The sequence below is a fragment of the Schistocerca gregaria genome, chromosome 3, assembly GCF_023897955.1.
Source record: "Schistocerca gregaria isolate iqSchGreg1 chromosome 3, iqSchGreg1.2, whole genome shotgun sequence".
Classification (NCBI taxonomy): domain Eukaryota; kingdom Metazoa; phylum Arthropoda; class Insecta; order Orthoptera; family Acrididae; genus Schistocerca; species Schistocerca gregaria.
Genome location: NC_064922.1, coordinates 816,228,901 through 816,248,984, shown reverse-complemented (window position 1 = coordinate 816,248,984; position 20,084 = coordinate 816,228,901). Strand labels below are relative to the sequence as shown.

General features: G+C 37.6%; 1 protein-coding gene across 1 annotated transcript in view; it reads right to left on the bottom strand.

Moving 5' to 3' along the window:
• Positions 1-2,827, bottom strand: part of LOC126354412 (ATP-dependent DNA helicase 2 subunit 1) — a 146,851-nt gene extending 144,024 nt beyond the window's left edge. Inside the window, exon 1 of the mRNA XM_050004030.1 lies at positions 2,582-2,827. Within this exon, the coding sequence (XP_049859987.1) occupies positions 2,582-2,761 (180 nt within the window). The 5' untranslated portion in view covers positions 2,762-2,827. The remainder of the gene's footprint in view (positions 1-2,581) is intronic.
• Between the last annotated feature and the right edge of the window lie 17,257 nt (positions 2,828-20,084).

Here is a 20,084-nt window from a genome sequence, read left to right as displayed (position 1 = left end):
GATGTTATGAGGGATAGAAGAGTAGGGCGACTGGAGGCTGGTCAAACACAACAGATTGTAGCACGGGCCCTCCGTGTGCCACAAAATGTGATCTCAAGATTATGGCAACTACAGAACCGGATGTCCACAGTGTACAACACCACAAGAACACCGATATCTCATGGAGGTCATGGTTTGATGGTGTGGGGTGGGATTATGATTGGTGCACGTACACCCTTGCATGTCTTTGACAGAGGAACTGTAACAGGTCAGGTGTATTGGGATGTCATTTTGCACCAGTATGTCCACCTTTTCAGGGGTGCAGTGGGTCCCACCTTCCTCCTGATGGATGATAATGCACAGCCCCACAGAGCTGCCATCATGGAGGAGTACCTTGAAACAGAAGATATCACACGAATGGAGTGGCCTGCCTGTTCTCCAGACCTAAACCCCACTGAGCACGTCTGGGATGCTCTCGGTCGATGTATCACTGAACATCTTCAAAACCCCGAGATCACTTCAGGAGCTGCGACAGGCACTGGTACAAGAATGGGAGTTTATACCCCAGCAGCTACTCCACCACCTGATCCAGGGTATGCCAACCCATTGTGCGGCCTGTGTAAATGTGCATGGTGATCACATCCCACACAAGGCTACATGCGCAGGAAACAGTGGCGTTTTGTATCACATGTGTTTTGGGATAGTTTTCTCAATTTATCACCAATACCATGGACTTACAGATCTGTGTCATGTGTGTTCTCTATGTGCCTATGCTATTAGTGCCAGTTCTGTGTAGTGCCACATTGGTAGGCACCACATTCTGCAATTATCCATAATTTATGAGCATGAGTGTAGATATCGAGGTACATTACAGTTCAGCGTGTCGTGACTAAAAAGCCTCAATGAGCAAAAAGACAAAATGTCTAAGGTTTTCTATCCAACAGAGAGTTGAAAAGGGAAACGTTTCTATTAGCAGTACTTTCTTACTGGACGATTATATATTGCAAGGGTCATTGGAGGCATCCGATCCCACCTGCGATGTAAGTATGATGTCATGACAGCACGGAGTTTAGTTTATGAGTGTGTTGTATTTGTAGATGTTGTCTTGTTGCAATTGGTGGTGTCTTGTGTATGGTCCAAGTGTTATGTGGTGTATTGGGGTCGTTTGGGTGTCAGTGCTTGAAATGTGCGTTTATCAGTCGTGACTGTTCTAGAAGAATGAAAATTAGTTTCAGTGAGTTAAGAATTAAGTTTCCTTTGTGTTTATCTTCTTGCGGTGTCATTTCATGCTATTGGTTTGCTGTTTGTCGTGCGGTAAGTCATTTAATTCAATTTATGGTTTCTTTTGTTAGGTATGGATATGACTTCTAAGTTTAATAATGCACATCTGCGGTCGGAAATGGGGGAAGACATGTTGGTCGTCATTAAGTTTCTGCAACTTTTTGAGCTTGTAACAGAGATAGTGAAATGCAGCCTGTCCAAGCAGACTATGCGAGCTGCGGATTAGTGTGTAGTGCCGGAACTTTTTAATGGTAATTTGGTTCAAACGGCTCTAAGAACTATGGGACTTATGGTAAGTAGTCTTTTTTTTTTTTTTCTATTGTTCGAGTGTTATGATGTTTGGTGGGGTTTGTGTGTGCTGTTTGGTCGGTGTTATTTACTGTATGTGTTGGTGGTTGATGTTTTGGTATCGGCACTTGTGGTTGATTTATGTATCTTAGAAGAAGTATTCAATTTCAGTTTTTTGTATCTGACCTGTATAGGTCATGAGAAGTGACATATTCCACTTTGTCGAAACTATGTGTTTTGGCATCGTGGGTTGCTGTTGACCTATTCGGTCAAGGGAAGTGTTCTATTCCAATTGTTGTTGTTCTACATGCTGGTTTTGTGGTATAGATAGTTGCGGTGTGATTACAATTTTTGGAGTAGTTCGTTTTTATTTTGATGTAGCGACAATGGTGGTTGAGCTCTATAGGTGAAGGGAAGTGACTGATTCCTATCGATATTGTAGGTGTTGCGGAATTTTGAGGTGTTTTTATGTCGTCGTTTTTGTTGTTTGTGATCGTGGTGTATGTGTTTATATTTTGTTTCTCCCCATCCAAAAACCCCCAATTTCCCGCCCTGGTCCCGTTAGTTTCATCATATTTTTGGAGAGAGCTGTGTTTGTTGGCGTTTACGTAATGACGTCACAGGCGCCTTAATGGAGGCGTTGAGAATGGTCGTTCCGTCATATTGGTGACGTATTGGGTCAAAGCAGACGGCTGGAATCAGACGCTTCCGCAATTCCATTTTCCAAATGTTTATTAATCTATTTGCACGTCTCAAGTTTTATTATTCTGCGTGAGTGTGGTCTCCACAAACAAAAAATTTTTTTTTTTTCAAATGGCGATACAGAAGCAAAATCGGCAAAAAAATTGCGGCAAATCAATCTGCATACAGTATACTGACATTTCAGATTCAATCAAAATAAATGTTTGTTTTTAAGAAATAAATACGCTATGCCTCTAGTGCATAAAATTAAGTATTGTATTTCAAACCTCTGGAACAGACCCAAATGACATCACCTATTTCACTTACTAAACAAAGGAAAAGATAAGTGTACCTGCAAGCAGATCGTGAGCAGATTCTCACCGTTCAGCTCTCTGACATTATATTCACATTTTTCGTACATGCCATCCGTGCAATCTATCACAAAAATAGTACCATCAGTGCCTCCATAATGTATTGCAGACGCACTGTCCAGTTTATCATCTACCTCCTCCAACAACGCAGTAATATCCATTTTGTGTTTTGATACCTTGCAACAAAACAAAACCACGCGCGTGTTAATCGTTGAGCAAAGATCATGCGTTATGTATCAAAGACATACTCCCCTAAACCACTGCGCCAGTAAGTTAATCTATGGGCCAAACTTAATGGGACCTCCACGATTGAAAATAATAGTTTGACTGTCCATCAATGTAGTATAGCAAGCCATACGCCATTTGTATTATTGTTAAGATTTTCAAGTGGCAAAGCGATTTTACAACGTTTAGATGTCGAACAGCCAGAAGAAAGCACGTGGCGAAATTTTATTAGCTGTAACAGCACAAAACAACGGAAACGAGGAAATTGATCAGAAAATAGCTGAAAATCAGGAGCCATTTGTCACATGCGAAATTATTGACCGAAATCAGAATCACGCCCCCGAAAGATTTCATAAACTATTTTCGGATCAGTGTTGCATCTTACGACAAGTTACTAATGTCGATAAGTTTAGAGAATAACTCTTAGAACGCAAGGATATTCGGCGAATGGACTGTCCTGCCTGTTCCCCTAGCTTGAATCCCATCGAGCATGACGGGGAGACATTTTGCAGCATGGCCATGTACAAAACGGCCACCCAGTTGCTTTTAACGTCACTGGTGGAGAAATGGAAACAACCTACCAGAAGTAGGTGACCCGCGTTGGAGCATGTTGCAGAGCATGTATGGCCATCCATAGTTATTACACACCATATTAAGAACCATCTTCTACCTCGTGTAATGTCCAGGAAACCGTTATGAACCACAGTGACTTCATGGTAAGTATTGTTTTTGAATGAAAGCATCATTTCTGTTTTTTGATTTTATATTTCTTTTGGTTGCCCTCTGTCCTGTAGTTAAATACTTATTTCTTTGTATGGTTTCATCAAGCTGTGTTACTTAACCTATGTTACTAGACAGTGACACACCACCCAAAAATTATTTTTGTCATTATGTTTTTCATTAATTGATGCTGAGCGTTTGGGCCTGTCAACACTTGCCCAACCCTGGCGTTGTTTACTGTGGCATGAAACTAATATGTATTGTACAATCTGTTGCATGTGCAACATGAGCACTATCACCAGATCCTGAAGAGTACACAGAGTCATGTTCCTATTGCCATCTCCATGCTGTCAACAATTTGTTGTGGTTACTGACCCACAGCTTTTATCAGCCTGCTATAACTGTCAGCCTACTGCAGTTGTCAACCTGAAGATGTCCTCAAGACATTGTTCTGTTATTGGGCTTCTTACAGGGGACGTTTCTGTGGCAACATGTGGGTGAATACCAGGGTGAAGCAGTGTAAAGGTTTGTCCCTCTCACTCCAACAAGAGAACTTCCTACCATTCTCCAAGAAAAATAACTTGTATCAAAATTTCTATTAATTCACAGTTTGCAGTATACCTATGTGAATTGTACAAACCAAACCAATGTTGTTCAAAAGCTATTTGAAACACATTTAACAAGTCACTCCAGCACGAAGACTTAAGTTAATTAATACTATGAAATAGTAATGTTTCTTTTTTTCTTAAAAAAAGAAACAATAACTGGAGATTATTTTATGTTGTAATTGCTCTCTGCATCAAACGATAGACAGTTAGACTTGTTAGAAACATCGCTAATGTTCAAACTACCATGTTTCAGTAATGCAGTTGGTAGAAGAAAGGCAGTGTGTAGTGTAGAAAGTAAATAATTATCGTATTTATGAAAAATTGAAATGAAAAAATGTTGATACTTTTGTACAGTTTATGATTCGTACTGTAATGAAATTGTTGTATGTACAATTATTTGCACAATAAGTATGATAAGTCTCATAAAAAGTGTGAAAATCCATTTTTGTTTGATTAAGAAGTTTCCAAGCAGGTGGTCAACTGTTTTATTTGTGTTAAATAAACATTATGCATGTCCTTACTTCATTAAGATATAGAGGAACAATCATCCTACAGGTAAAAATCAAAAGTGTTACGTTGCTGAGAGTTGGTTTCAGAGTTTGGGGAGTAATGTTCCACTGATAAATTGTATCCAATGAAAACATTTTGCAACAAAGAATTATTAATTGTAATAGTAAATGGTGCTTATCAGTTTTCATATGCTTGCAATATATTGCAATATGCCTAATAATGCCATGAAGTCCAAATACAGCGTTAGTGATGCCTTAAGACTGTTGCTAAAAGCGTTATGTTTCACTATAGAACAAGTGTATGAAAACTGAACATATACACTGATAAAACCTAACTTCTATTTTTACTGGTGTAGTCTAATACTCTTTACATATTCCCATAGTAAAAAGTTAAAGATGAGTCAGAGAAATTCATGTGAGGAACTGGACATCTGCTTCTATTTACTTACCAATTGAAAGCAATACAGTATTTGAATTTGAGGTAGTGACTGAACAAAACATCTTGCATGGATTATCTACAAGTAGGGTTACATAGTCATTTGGGATGGGAGAAACATGAACTACTTAATAAAAGGATGAATAAATGTTGTTGTATAGAAAGAAAGTTTCGAAACTGCTGACTCATTTAAACAGCAGTAACTGTTTGCTACACAAAAGCATGTTACCATTTGACAAACAGTCTACTGAAAATATTGTGTCTAGAAAGGACTGTAACTTCAGGCAGTGATTGTATATTCCACCATGAAACTGTGTGATGGGTGAATGAGGCTGTCTACTTGCATAGAAACATTTTGACATGCAATCGAATTTGGTCATTTCAGTGTTTCTGGTGTTAATAAATATGGAAAAAAGTCATGTTCCTTTGAAATTGTATAGTTTGCATCATTTTCACAACTCATATAAATCAGTTTATGGCTGGTCTCCAAGATTTTGAATCCTAGGGTTTAACAGATAATGCAGGCAGACACTGCCATAAGTGCAGTCATACCTCTGGAGCACTTGGGGGCATTTCAGTCAACTTCATCCATGTCACACGCCCTATCTGGAAAAAGAGGGAGTAAGACACCCTTAGGATGCAGGTCTGAAAGGAGCAATATGTAATCACAACTTTGAAATATCCAAAGAAATTTCTACCATGTTTTGCATATAAGAATATACTGCTGGGATAGGATGAGTACAGCTCTGTACAATCTTGCAGAAGAAACTGGATATGCAAGAGATTTTCCCATGTCTACTTCCCCTGGAAAATAAAAGGCTAAAAAGATGAAAAATACACACAAGACATTGTTTTAGTGGTAGGAGGAGAGAGAAAGCGGGTAGTGGGGAGATAGACAGACAGAAAGGGAGACAGAGCGAGAATCTTAAACACCAAGTAATCGCCTTGTTGTAATGCACACCATTAAATTTAGTTTTATATCTGTTGTGCATATGCTGGCATCAAGTATTATATCAACATGCCATTACTCAGTCCTCTACATAGAGCGAAACAACTTCTTGGTTGCTAGCAACCTCTTGGTTTTACAAAAAATGCTGTATAAATAATTTCTCTAGTGGGCTACATAATAACTGAATTGTGTCTCTTTGTTCGCCTGTTACACTTCTGTAGCTTCCTTATAGCAGGCACACTCCTGAGAACGAAATGCTCACTATTTTCATACTTTGAACCTCTTGAGGCACATTCTACATTCTCATGTGGAAGCCTTCTTGTACATATTTGTGTAGAACGATCTTGTCCGCCTCGGTAGCTGAGTGTCAGTGCGACCGAATGCAATGCAGAGGGGCCCATGTTCGATTACCGGCTGGGTTGGAGATTATTCTCCGCTCAGGGACTGGGTGTTGTGTTGTCCTCATCATCTTCTTATCCTCATCGACACGCCAGGCGCCGAAGTGGCGTCAACTCAAAAGATTTGCACCAGCCACTGGTCTACCCAACAGGAGACCCTAGCCACTAAAATGAGAACATCTATACAATTACTGTGGGGAGTTCCACTTACTTGGCAATCCACACAATTTCAAATTTATTAATTTATTAATCGTATATAATGGTGTGTCTAATTGCTGAATAGGCTAACAAGCATAATAAGTAAAAGCTACATTTTTCCAAGATTTTTTATTGCAAGACAATTTTCTGTAACTCGATATAATTCTGACACATCAGCCCATTCAGATTATTCACTGCTAGTGTTTTTCATATACAGTACCTGCATTACTTATCAGTCTGTTATTTGCATCATATAGGATTTTACTTAGCCTATACTGCTACAAAATTGGAACAGTATACTTATCTGCAATTGTTTTCAGGTGTAAGGAAAAAAACTTGAAAACCTATCTCAGATATCTGTGAGGTAAAGTGTACAATAATTCATATCCGAAAATTTACAACATAAGTGCTTTTTCTTAAGGCAGGTAATATCTGAGAATCTGAAGATCGAATTCTCTGCCAACGATACTTAGAGCAAATCGTGACATCAGTTTTGTGTGACAAATTGTTACAATATTTCTTTTGCAATTAGAGCTACGTAATGAGGACAGCTGGTGCCTGCATAAACTGCCACCAGTTGATGTTACCACAACACAGATATATTGCAATATGTGGACTATAAGCAAAACCCTATGATGCAATCTATAAAAACCTTCATTTAAGTAGCAGGGTACCTTCAGAAAAACAACATGACCATAGTAAAGATCAAATATGGCATGAGTTCATTCTTAATGGTCTAAAACAAGTAATGGTAACCTACACTTGGATGAGATCTTGCAGCTGCATACACCTACTGACATATATGAGTCTTCATCAGGTTTGATTCACAGGGAATTTTGTCCTACATATGAATCTGCTATCTATGTCTCCTCTATCTGCACTTTCTGCCAATACATCCTTATTCTATCAGTCACATGTGGTGCTTGTTAGTTCTTAGTCTGTTACCTTAATGTGCAAGCAGTTAGAAATTACAAGAACTTGACAGCAAAACCAAAAATTGAAGACTGGCAATTACTCATTTGTAGATAGCTGATGCATGGTGTACAGACACACATAAAATATCTGATGTCTCAAGTTTTTTTAGCTATGTTGGTTGTAAATGAGATTACGGGTACACACCTAGGCTGAAACATGAGGCTATGTATTTTGTGTGTCAAAAGCAGGAACAGGATCAGAGGCTGCAAGAAGGCAGCACAGAGGCATTGATTGAAGTTGTCTGTGCCCCAGGTATCCTAAAGTTATTTCCTCTTTTTCATTCCTCACATTAAAGCTCAAAGTAGGTGATTGAGGGTGTAATCGATAAAAGACCATAACCAACACACTTCATAAGATTCAGGCTGTTCTAAAGAAGATAACATGACACAGCAAAAACAAAGTAATCTGAAGCAGAGTGCTACAGACTGTGGACAGTGATCATCGGTCTACTGATCATACTTTGTGACATATAGTTAATATAGTCACTGCTTAGTGACTGCTGCCCTTCACTTAGTTGGAACTGTAGGAGTGGGTTGGGCCCAAAGCAGCAAAGATCATTGGTCTAAGCTCTGACATTCTACAACTATTATTTTTTGCAGACACATCTTGACTTGCACACTGTAGCTAATGCCATGTTGCAAAGCAAGCTGGGACACAATCCTATTTTGTTTTGTTATTTGCCTCCTTGAATGTTCCTTTTTTTTGCTTTATTCATGAGCCATAAGAGAAAGCTGTCATTCTATATACCAGAGTATAAGATCAGGACTAGTTTTGCTAAATCATATTAGTCAGAAAAATTTTCTAATTGATTCGAACCATTGAAGCAACTAGTTTTGCTAAAACGCCTATCAGTTAACGAACAGTAATTATTTCCTGTTCCAGCCATATTGTTGACATGTAAATAGATGTAATCACTATTTTACTGATAAAATTAGGAGAATAGTCCATAGAGATCCCTAAACTATTACAAAACATGGTAGAAACATCAGGACTTCATTAGTTTCTGGGTAAATAGCCCTTATATGTATTGTATTGTTTCTCTAGCTATTTTTGCAGTTTTCGTCATCAAGAAGGCTTATTTCAGTCAAAACTCTTATTGTAACATAAAGTTCAGCTACGAAACCAGTTTTTCTGGATTATCCAAGTAATCTGAGATGCAAAATTCTAATAATTGTACATTATCAAAATTATGTATTCAACAATGTGAAACTTTCGTAGTCATTTAACAATGTGAAACTTTAGTAGCCATTTTTGCAAAGCTATATAAGCAGTGGCCCTGAAGCCAGTTTTAAGTCAGTCTGTTCCGAGATTTTGAGCTTGGGATCTATGTCATTCAGAAGAGCCTAATGCAATAATGTGTTTAACTCAGAATGAAACCGGACCGTGAATTAGGACTGTTAATAACATATTTGGATTAACTTGATTATGAGAGTTAGTCTGTTCACAGACTTTGAGTGTGAAACCTGTGTCAGTCAAAATAGTAATAATGTAATGATGCAATAATGTATTCCTGTAAATAAGAAGGAGGACTGTGAAGGACAATTAACAATGATTGCTGTTCAACTTTTATATTAAAGTGCCTCATGTATTGTTTCATGTGAGTGAGGCTGTTGTAGGTTGGTGACATTATACTGTACTGTGTCTATTATTGTATAATTAGAAGGTGCAGCATGTGCATACTTGGTAAATGAGACTTAACTACATAATTAATACATGGAGGAGATCTGATGCTTATGGAAGTAAATCTCATTGAAACAAAATGCGTTTGTGTCGATCACATTATTGGATGTAGATAGTGTTGTGCCCACCCATATTTACAGCTAATGTTTCACCTTGATAGCTGCCACCGAGGGACTATTAGCTGGTATTATGGCCAGGTACGTCACAGCTAGACGTTCTATTATTGGCAATAGCTATAAAACATCAAGAGCAATACACGAGTGTGGAATACAACAACTGTGAGTACCAGTGATATTCACTGCTACAGAAAAGACTCACAACTGTAGCAAGGAAACACAAAACTACATAAATAACTCCCTGCAGCCTAAAGTACTACAACAGATCTATATAAGTTTATTGCTACATCAGAAATTAGCATTCTTCTGCATCTATACAGACATGTCCACACATGTTTTTACGTTTTCTGAGAATGTCCATATTTTTTAGTTTTGGGGATTTGTTTTCATCATATCTCAACAGCAATTTATATGCTTTTTACTTCAGTTGTTAAATTACATCATCATGGAATTATGTGGAAGAATCTGGGAAATCTTTGTTTGTAAAAATTATTGAAATTGACGATGAAAAGTGTTTTGATCAGTTTTCAAATTTAAAAAGAAGTTGTGGCCACTTATGACGGAAAACCTGAATCAAACCAGAAGAAATGGTGCAAGCACATGGAGTCGTGCAGTAGTGAATAACAGTTCAGTAAACTAATTAAAATTGTCTATTTTTTCTCCAAAGTTCTAGCCCATAACATGTGTGCTGAGAGGATGTTCTCCTTGATATGTCTGCAATGAACAAAGGAGAGAAGTGGACTAACAGTGAATGCGTAAAATGATAAGATTTAATTTGTTTGGAAATTTTATTTATGTTAACAAAAGGAACTTTTAAACAAGATTCAGTTTAGTGAAAAATTCGTGAGGTACATAGGATTTAAAGTACATTAGATATGTGTGATAAATAGGCTATAATACTTTTTATTTTGATCATATCTAATATAGCGATGTGACAACATCATAAAATTGAACTAACAATGTTTCATTCAGCAGTCTTAATCTGGATTTTGATAGGAACAGCACAGTCACTGTTTTGCAGCAGTTTTTCTTTCATACTTAAAACAAAAAAATCTCAATCTATTACAATTACCTGGGCTGTGCTAGAGATAAGAGGTATTGTAGTCATACTTATTTAGTAAAAATAGCCTTGTTGTACTCTCTTATCGAGATCCAGACCAGAACCGTCCTAAAATATGGTGATCAGTCCTGTTGCAAGTGTCCTCATTTTGGTGTTTCAGAATATGACAACCCTATGAAATGTACATACAATAGTCAAGTGTTCAAATGTCATGCCTCCAACGAGCAACACACATTTACACTAAGCAAATGTTAGCAGCTCTTTTATTTGTTTCAGAGATTTATAAAACTTCTTTGAGTAATGAATAAGTAGCACTCATGTTCAAGTAATAATATTTCAATTATTAAGCTTTCACTTAATTTCTATTTTTTTATATGTGATTTTCTCTTTATTCTTTTCTTCTTCTTTCTGTATCTTGTTGTCATGTTTGTGTTGTGGTTGGAATTCTGCTGAGTAGTAAATTGCTATTATGTATCTAAATACTTGGTAATTTCTAGCATTAACAACAACATACATTTCACCACTAGTTGTAATTACCCAAGTATCCATCCACTACTTTTCTAGCTTTAGCTTTTTAGAATATTCACTACAGTCACACAAATTCAAAACTTTCAGTATGAGTTAACAAAGACAACATGCTGTACTGCAGCCACTTTATGTCCAATGTTTGAACTCCCACAACACTAAATGAAATTAGGCTTGTATATACAAAATATAAAATTTCATGTAGAATCTTGGTTTTGTGGAGGTGTGAAAACACATTTCGTATTTCACTGTTACACAATATCCACTCTGCCACAGACTGCATATTCAGAGATTAAATGAATTTCACATTAACAACTGTGAAGTATTAAATGTCAAGATTAAGCATTGCTTTGTGGGGATAAAATCAGGCAACACACAAAGTTTAACAGTTTGCCAAAATTTCACAAATTGTGTTTTTTGCAACTCCCAGCCGTTTTGTGACGAATATTTCTTTTGTTTCTTCAATCATTTACTGACACACATATGTTTTGTAAACCTCAGAAGTTAACTTCTAGGCGATTCGCGCCAATCGTTTTCATTGTTTGATAGTACATTCGTTCTCATCAGTTGACTGCACTCTTCAGACTTATCTTTGGAGTGGAATGTATTTTAGCTCGAGGAAATACGCGCACTTGTTTCCATAAGTTATGGCTATGGTCAAAATCTTCTCGAAAACTTTGCAGGAGACTACACACTTAGTCTGTATTTAAACGACATGAACCAGAACAGTCTACTCAATATGCCACTTGTATCAGAATGTCTTAGTTGTCTGATTGTAAGCTCTGGTGTCATCGACTGACTTCGAATTGGAGCTAATATCTTTTGAATGGGATGTACTGTAGCCAGCCGAAGTGGCCAAGTGGTTCTAGGTGCTACAGTCTGGAACCGCACGACCACAGGTTCGAATCCTGCCTTGGACATGGATGTGTGTGATGTCCTTAGGTTAGTTAGGTTTAAGTAGTTCTATGTTCTAGGGGACTGATGACCTCAGAAGTTAAGTCCCATATTGCTCAGGGCCATTTGAACCATCTGAATGTATTGAAGGTTGTAGAAATAAGCATTTGTCTAGGCAAGGTTATGTTCAGATAATCAATGTAAAACATTTGTTAACGTTTTGTGATAAATTGGTGAAAATGTCATACATTTCGCAGACCTCCTACTAGTCACTGCATAAATACGACATAGTTTCGGAAATGCAAGCGTTTTCCCAAACTGCCATGTAACTCACCAACCTACACTACATTTTCAAATTAATAAAGTCAGCAGTGTGATACAGAATCCTCCATTGATCATCCTAAAGTGCTATATGTAATGATTCTCTTAGCATATTTTTATTTAAATTGTTATGCGTTAAAAGACTCTTTGGAAGATTCACTCAAAGTATGATATGGACAAAAGCAAACTGAAAACATAAACAGTGCACACTTAAGTCACATATCTGGTTCATGGAGCTCTGTAAATATCTGAATGGAGAATACTTTCAAACCGTCAATACTTGGCATGACACGTTCTATATGTATATGAGATTATGTTACTGAGAATATTTTGAGGACCATCGATACTGTTCATCTATTTTTCAGATACAGACAATATATGAATATGAGCTCTCAGATGGTCATTATGTTGACAGTTTGTTAATATTATTGCACTTCTGAGGAAACCTCAAGACCACTACATTGTATGATTAGCATATCTAGAGAAGAATAAATTGAACCATTTCAAAACCAGTACAAAAATTGTGATAGTTATGCTTTATCATTTAAACTTCTGGTGTGATCCAACAGTGACACACCGATCAAACTATTGATTACGATATGTTTTATTTCACTTACGGCTGATTCACACTTAAAGGAAAAGAACTTCACAATACATCCTATCAATACATTCCACAATGCATTTCAAATGATGGCATTCATACAGGTTATCAACGTTACGTCACCTCACGTCGAGGTTTCTCAGGAAGACAGTTTTGACGGTGACAGTGGTGTGGGGACTGTGTCGTCGTCTGTTAACATTGGAAGTTATCCTATTTTTGCCTCACTCACTCATATTACGGTAGTTTATTTTGTGCTCCTTTGTCTTCTTAATCTGTGTTTTATTATTTTGCCATAGTATCGTGACAAATTCAAAATGATCTATGGCTAATTGGACATGTTTTCCTCTGAATCTTCTTCCATAAGTGAAAAATAATTTATATTTTACAATAACACACGATGTGCAAGGAAAAACATAAACTGATGAAGAAAATTACATTAAATAACCTTTACAGGCCATTTAACACTGGCTATCGTGTGACATCTCGCCACGTCCCCACCACTTCACATCACTACCACATCGGGGTGTATTCACACTGTCTGCAATGACATATTGCATCAATCTGCCTAGCCCAGTGCAAAAGTTGAAAGTGAAGTTATGAGTTAGCATCTGTGGTTCAAAAATTCGGGGTATTATATTGGAACTGAGGAACTAACAACGATAAAGTATGTTAAGGACTAAAGCAAACTTCATAATAAATGTTATTGACCAGTTTTTTGTGGTAAAATGAAACAACATTTCAAAGCATAGACGTTTAGTTGCTAGGGATATATCTATACACACACACACACACACAATGTTTGGGGGCAGTGGTCCCATAGTACGAATTTTCATCTACATCACATACTGCACCTTCCTGGAGGAATTTGTATGTGTGTTTGTGTGTATGTATGTGTGCGTGTATTTGTGTTTGTGTACATGTATGCACTAGCATAAAAATGTCAGGTTAGTTCAGACAGACGAATGTGCAGTCGCACTCCATAATGTCGGAATGTGTGTGCATATCCTTGAACTGGAGAAAACGAAGAACTTTCTTGTCTGCTATTATGCATGTTGCAGTTGTTTACGTTCTGTATTCCTTACATTGTTGTTACTTTACTATCACCTGTTGATACTTTTTTGTGGCAAAGTAACCGAAGCCTTGGAAAATTTTCCCTTGTTGCTTTAATATTGGACACCAGTGTAATTAGCTGTCTGATTTTAGGATAACAAATTAATTTTCACTCATCCCTTTTTTAGCCACTATATTTGTACTCTGTAGAGAAGGGATCAGGTCCCTTTTTAAGTAATAGTAATGATACATAACAAAATAACATTAGGTAAGAGACTTTGGTAGTAGCAGGGCCAAGTCTTAACTGCTTCTCCTCCCTCTCAGCCCATCCTTCCACAGTGACGAATCTGTCTTCCTCTGCCTTTCCCCACCCACTTTAGCCAAAGGTCAGTATCTGGTGGCCCTTACTCCATCCACAACCTTGGCTTCATAAGTGGCAACATGGTGATGTGACCAACTTGTTTCCCTTTCCAAACCTCATCCCTTGCAATAGTATAGCTTGCGCTCACCACTTTCCAAAATGGTTGTACCATGCTTCAGAGCCATCACAATTCGCCCTTGGTCAAACTTAGATAGATAACACCTCTTCCCCATTCTATACATAGACAGCACACTCGGTGATACTACATGCACTATTGGTGTGTCTGTCTAGCAGTCATTCCTCGCCAGGTGACGCTGCTACCGCCTGGAAGGGTTTATATCGATAGCTGGTTGGTGGTCATAAAGTTCTGTCTGGTCAGTGTACATTACATATTGTATAAAACGAACTTCCCCATGAACCATGGACCTTGCTGTTGGTGGGGAGGCTTGCATGTCTCAGCAATACAGATAGATGTACTGAAGGTGCAACTACAATGGAGGGGTATCTGTTGAGAGGTCAGACAAACGTGTGGTTCCTGAAGAGGGGGCATCAGCCTTTTCAGTAGTTGCAGGGGCAACAGTCTGGATGATTGACTGATCTGGCCTTGTAACACCAACAAAAACAGCCTTGCTGTGCTAGTACTATAAACAGCTGAAAGCAAGGGGAAACTACAGCCACAATTTTTTCCGAGGGCGTGCAGCCTTACTGTATGGTTAAATGATGATGGCGACCTCTGGGGTAAAAAATTCAAGAGGTAAAATAGTCCCCCGAGGATGTTGTTATCAGGAGGAAGAAAACTGGCATTCTACGGATCGGACATGAAATGTCAGATCCCTTAATCGGGCAGGTAGGTTAGAAAATTTAAAAATGGAAATGGAAAGGTTAAAGTTAGATATAGTGAAAATTAGTGCTGTTCGGTGGCAGGAGAAGCAAGACTTCTGGTTAGGTGGCTTCAGGGTTATAAATACAAAATCAAATAGGGGTAATGCAGGAGTAGGTTTAATAATGAATAGGGAAATAGGAATGTGGGTAAGCTACTACAAACAGCATAGTGGACACAATATTGTGGCCAAGATAGATACAAAGCCCATGCCTACCACAGTAGTACAAGTTTATATGCCAACTAACTCTGCAGATGACAAAGAAATTGAAAAAATGTATGATGAAATAAAAGAAATTATTCAGACAGTGAAGGGAGACGAAAATTTAATAGTCATGGGTGACTGGAATTCGAGTGTAGGAAAAGGGAGAGAAGGAAACATAGTAGGTGAATATGGATTGGGCCTAAGAAATGAAAGAGGAAGCCGCCTAGTTGAATTTTGCACAGAGCACAACTTAATCATAGCTAACACTTGGTTTAAGAATCATGAAAGAAGGTTGTATACGTGGAAGAACCCTGGAGATACTAAAAGGTATCAAATAGATTATATAATGGTAAGACAGAGATTTAGGAACCAGGTTTTAAGTTGTAAGACATTTCCAGGGGCAGATGTGGACTCGGACCACAATCTATTGGTTATGACCTGTAGATTAAAACTGAAGAAACTGCAAAAAGGTGGGAAATTGAGGAGATGGGACCTGGATAAACTGAAAGAATCAGAGGTTGTAGAGAGCTTTAGGGAACGATTGACAAGAACAGGGGAAAGAAATACAGCAGAAGAAGAATGGATAGCTCTGAGAGATGAAATACTGAAACCAGCAGAGGATCAAGTAGGTAAAAGTACAAGGGCTAGTAGAAATCCTTGGGTAACAGAAGAAATATTGAATTTCATTGATGAAAGGAGAAAATATAAAAATGCAGTAAATGAAGCAGGCAAAAAGGAATACAGACGTCTCAAAAAAGAGATCAACAGGAAGTGCAAAATGGCTAAGCAGGTATGGCTAGAGGATAAATGTAAGGATGTAGAGGCTTATTTCACTAGGGTTAAGATAGATACTCCCTACAAGAAAATTAAAGAGACCTTTGGAGAAAAGAGAATCACTTGTATGAATATCAAGAGCTCAGATGGAAACCCAGTTCTAAGCAAAGAAGTGAAAGCAGAAAGGTGGAACGAGTATCTACAAGATCTATACAAGGGCGATGTACTTGAGGACAATATTATGGAAATGGAAGGGGATGTACATGAAGATGAAATGGGAGATATGATACTGTGTCAAGAGTTTGACAGAGCACTGAAAGACCTGAGTCGAAACAAGGCCCCTGGAATAGACAACATTCCATTGGAACTACTGATTGTCTTGGGAGAGCCAGTCCTAGCAAAACTTTACCATCTGGTGAGCAAGATGTATGAGACAGGCGAAATACCCTCAGACTTGAAGAAGAATGTAATAATTTCAATTCCAAAGAAAGCAGGTGTTGACAGATGTGAAAATTACCGAACTATCAGTTTAATAGGCCACAGCTGCAAAATACTAACGCAAATTCTTTATAGACGAATGGAAAAACTAGTAGAAGCCGACCTTGGAGAAGATCAGTTTGGATTCCGTAGCAATGTTGGAATATGCAAAGTAATACTGAACCTACAACTATTCTTAGAAGCTAGATTAAGCAAAGGCAAACCTACGTTTCTAGCATTTGTAGACTTAGAGAAATCTTTTGACAATGTTGACTGGAATACTCTCTTTCAAATTCTGAAGGCGGCCGGGGTAAAATACAGGAAGCGATAGGTTATTTACAATTTGTACAGAAACCAGATGGCAGTTATAAGAGTCGAGGAAAATGAAAGGGAAGCAGTGGTTGGAAAGGGAGTGAGACAGGGTTGTAGCCTCTCCTGAATGTTATTCAATCTGTATATCGAGCAAGCAGTAAAGGAAACAAAAGAAAAATTCAGAGTAGGTATTAAAATCCATGGAAAAGAAATAAAAACTTTGAGGTTCGCTGATGACATTGTAATTCTGTCAGAGACAGGAAAGGTCTTGGAAGAGCAGTTGAATGGAATGGCCAATGTCTTGAAACGAGGGTATAAGATGAACTTCAACAAAAGCAAAACCAGAATAATGGAATGTAGTCGAATTAAGTCAGGTGATGCTGCGGGAATTAGATTAGGAAATGATACACTTAAAGCAGTAAAGGAGTTTTGATATTTGGGGAGCAAAATAACTGATGATGACTGAAGTAGAGAGGATATAACCTGTAGACTGGTGATGGCAAGGAAAGCGTTTCTGAAGAAGAGAAATTCATTAACATCGAGTATAGATTTAAACGTCAGGAATTCGTTTCTGAAAGTATTTGTATGGAGTGTAGCCATGTATGGAAGTGAAACATGGATGATAAATAGTTTGGACAAGAAGAGAATAGAAGCTTTCGAAATGTGGTGTTACAGAAGAATGCTGATGATTAGATGGGTGGATCACATAAATAATGAGGAGGTATTGAATAGGATTGAGGAGAAGACACGTTTGTGGCACATCTTGACTATAAGAAGGGATTGGTTGGTAGGACATGTTCTAAGGCATCAAGGAATCACCAATTTAGTATTGGAGGGCATCGGGAGTGTAAAAGTCGTAGAGGGAGACCAAGAGGTGAATACACTAAGCAGATTCAGAAGGGTGTAGGTTGCAGTAGCTACTGGGAGATGAAGAAGCTTGCACAGGATAGAGTTGCATGGAGAGCTGCATCAAACCAGTCTCAGGACTGAAGACCACAACAACAGATGTATGTATCAAGTTTACAATGAATAACTGATTAAAGACATTAATGCTGCCTCTTTTGTTTCTACACAGACAGCTGAAACAACGGATATTATGAGCAAATCGACATAACGAACTTAGCTTTCTGGATCTGAACCTGCATGTAACAGATGGTTTTATGAACTTTGATAACCCATCACAACTAGTTTTTTCATGTAATGATGTACCTCATGACTGAGGTCTCCCTAATCTTTTCTGCTATTTTTACTGTACTTGAAAACGGAACTATGTAGCTGTCAAAAATGGGTATCAAGCACATCGTGCAAAAAGGTTTTATAAAAGTAAAACCTATAGGAATGTAAATTCCTCGACATTCGATAAAATGACCTTACTGTTAAGGAATACATTACAATTTCATTTCTAGGTGATTTATAGTATCATATATAGCTAATTTGTTGAACAAATATGACATTACTGTGTCCTTTTCCGCCAATAATGTCACAATGCTTCTCTCTATACGAGCTGCATAAGTAAGTACTAAATGTGAAGCCTGCAAGTTCCAAATATCACATATTTGTGATATACAAAATTCAGTGTAATATATGTCCAATTTTCTATAGAGGTCAGACAGTGAGGGCGTTTAAGACTTGCTTTCGTGTGCTTTCACTCATCAAAGATTGTAAAAATTCATACAAATCAACTTTCATAGAATATCTCAAAATCGAGAAACACACTCTTGCTCCTCCATCTTTGTACAGCATGGACGTTTTGCATACAGTCGACAAGGGCTACAAAATGAGCCTCTTAGAAAACGTTGAAATATTTAAACATTCATACCTAAATTTCAAAGATTTGTCGAACAACTGACCTTCATTGAAAAATGGACACTATTTTGGTAGTGTAACATCTCTTATGAAATGGGTAGTTATACTTTTTATACGCTTTTATACACGTTTCTTGCTGATAGCACAACAACTTGATTCATTTGCTGTAAATTATCAATTTGTGTTTAAAATTATCATACAAAAATGTACATTTTTGGAGATGTTATGGCATTACACTTCTATGAAGAAGATATTGACATCTGCTAAACCAATATGAAGTAAGTCTTTGTAATATACTTATGCACAGGTATGGCCCAGTTTCAACAGTTTAAAATATCTTACATTTTATAGGTCTCTGAAGATGACAGACTAAACGGCTAAAGCAAAGTAAATATCCTAATTGTGCAGCTGATGATTGAACTTTGTTGAATACAGGAAGTGTAATTAATCTGAAACAGTAGTCATTGGCGACATCAATACGAACAGTCGCTGGCATAATTTTTCGACATCTGATACAGCATTATTTTCAGATTTAATGAGAACAAAGCTTTCTCTTCATCTTGTAGGTTGTAGAACAACACACACAGAGATTATAGTCAGTGCTGCTCTTGTTAACTAACACTTCTACACTCGTACCATCATCCTTATATCTTGTGAGATCTAAATATAAATTGCTGTATTGTGTAAGGGATCCATGATATACTAATTACTGTTATTAATTGTGTACTCGTAAGGTCGCAAGTACATATAAATGTCGATTATCAAGGTCTAAGAATCGAGAGTGCTGTGTCAGAGATATTGTTGTACAGTTATTAAAAATTGTAAGGAATAAGCCAGTGGTAGTTGTTGAAATAGTAGTTGAGGGCATGATTTCAGCAAAGAGCCACAATTATGCTGACTACTGAGAAAGCATATTTTATAATTATTAAGAATTCATTAAATTCAATGTACACAAGTTATTCATTAGGTAACTAAAGCTATGATCATTTGCATAATGATACACTGATACTGTTCTTTCATTACACTCAATTATGTAATAAGTATTGCAAAGTCCTCTACATTTGGTGCACTGATGACTGTTGGTGGGTTTGTGGTGTCCTTCATTCAACATATTTGGTGATGCAGCTCATAGGTTGCCATCTTCGTGTATAAGTCGCATAAATGGAAGTTGCCTTCCTTCCTTCATTATCTGTAATCGCTGGTATGTTGCGAAGTCCATGTTCTATGTTTGTTGTTAGTTGCTGCCTGTCTTGCAGGAGCCTGGTGCTTTGCAGGGTTGATATCAGGCTATTAGCTGCCATCAGATCTTGAATGAAGAAGTGCAGTATTTACCTTTGTTAAAGTGTTGTGCCCCAGTAGCTGATTGTAACAAACTGACCATACATGTGAATGTTGACATTGGAG